Raw genomic sequence first — 1270 nt, forward strand, 5'->3', positions numbered from 1 at the left:
GGCTGGGCCGGACTCAGAGGAGCCGGCGGCGGCGGGAGGCGGGAGAGCCCCGGGGATGAGCTGAGCGGGCTGGCGGCATGGAGGAGGTGACGGACGCCTACGCCTACGGCGACAACCAGAGCGAGTGCGAGTACGCCGAGTGGGGCCCCTCGCCGGCGCTGCTGCCCGCCATCTACCTGCTGGTCTTCCTGCTGGGCACGGCGGGCAACGGGCTGGTCCTCTGGACCGTCTTCAAGGGGGGCCGCGAGCGGCGCCGCTCGGCCGACACCTTCATCGCCAACCTGGCCGCYGCCGACCTGGCCTTCGTGGCCACGCTGCCGCTCTGGGCCGCCTACGCCTGCCTGGGCTACCACTGGCCCTTCGGCACGGCCGCCTGCAAGGTCAGCAGCTACCTGGTCTTCGTCAACATGTACGCYAGCGTCTTCTGCCTCACGGGGCTCAGCTTCGACCGCTACCTGGCCATCGTGCGGCCCATGGCCACGGCCAAGCTGCGCTCGCGGGTGAGCGGGCTGGTGGCCACGGCGGCGCTGTGGGCGCTGGCCGCCCTGCTGGCCCTGCCGGCCATGGTGCTGCGGCGGGCGGCCGCCCTGGCCGGCGACGGCAAGGTCACCTGCTACATGGACTACGCCGGCGTGGCGGCGCCGGGCGCGGAGGCCGCCTGGGAGGTGGGCCTGGGGCTGTCGTCCACGGCGCTGGGCTTCGCGGCGCCCTTCGGCGTCATGCTCACCTGCTACTTCTTCATCGCCCGCACGGTGGCCAGCCACTTCGGGCCCGAGCGGGGCGAGGGGGGGCCGCGCGAGCGCCGCCGCCTGCTCACCATCATCGTGGTGCTGGTGGCCACCTTCGGCGCCTGCTGGCTGCCCTTCCACCTGGTCAAGACGGTCTACGGCCTCATGGACCTGGAGGTGCTGCCCTGGTCGTGCGGCCTGCACGCCTTCCTGCACAACCTGCACCCCTACTGCACCTGCGTGGCCTACGGCAACAGCTGCCTCAACCCCTTCCTCTACGCCTTCCTGGACCCCCGCTTCCGGCGGGCCTGCGGCGCCCTGCTCTGCTGCCGCCGGCCCGGCCCCGCCGCCGCCGCCGCTGCCGCCGCCGCTGCCGACAGGTCGGCCAGCTACTCGTCGGGCGCCAAGGCGCCGGCCGGGGCGGCGGGCGGCAAGCCGGAGCCCGCCACGCAGGAGACGCTCTTCCGCGGCTGACGGGGAAACTGAGGCACGCCGCCGCCGCCAGGTGTCCTCCCCAACCCAACCCAACGTGCCGCCCTGCC

At 74.1% G+C, this 1270-nt stretch overlaps 1 protein-coding gene across 1 annotated transcript; it reads left to right on the forward strand.

The window, feature by feature from the left end:
* The first annotated feature begins 56 nt into the window (after positions 1–56).
* APLNR (apelin receptor) lies at positions 57–1202 on the forward strand. The gene has a single exon (XM_026082067.1). It carries the CDS (start codon positions 78–80, stop codon positions 1200–1202), a length of 1125 nt encoding a protein of 374 aa, XP_025937852.1. The 5' UTR covers positions 57–77.
* Positions 1203–1270: the final 68 nt, after the last annotated feature.

This window comes from Apteryx rowi, unplaced genomic scaffold (genome assembly GCF_003343035.1).
Source record: "Apteryx rowi isolate R43461 unplaced genomic scaffold, aptRow1 scaffold_566, whole genome shotgun sequence".
Lineage (NCBI taxonomy): Eukaryota > Metazoa > Chordata > Aves > Apterygiformes > Apterygidae > Apteryx > Apteryx rowi.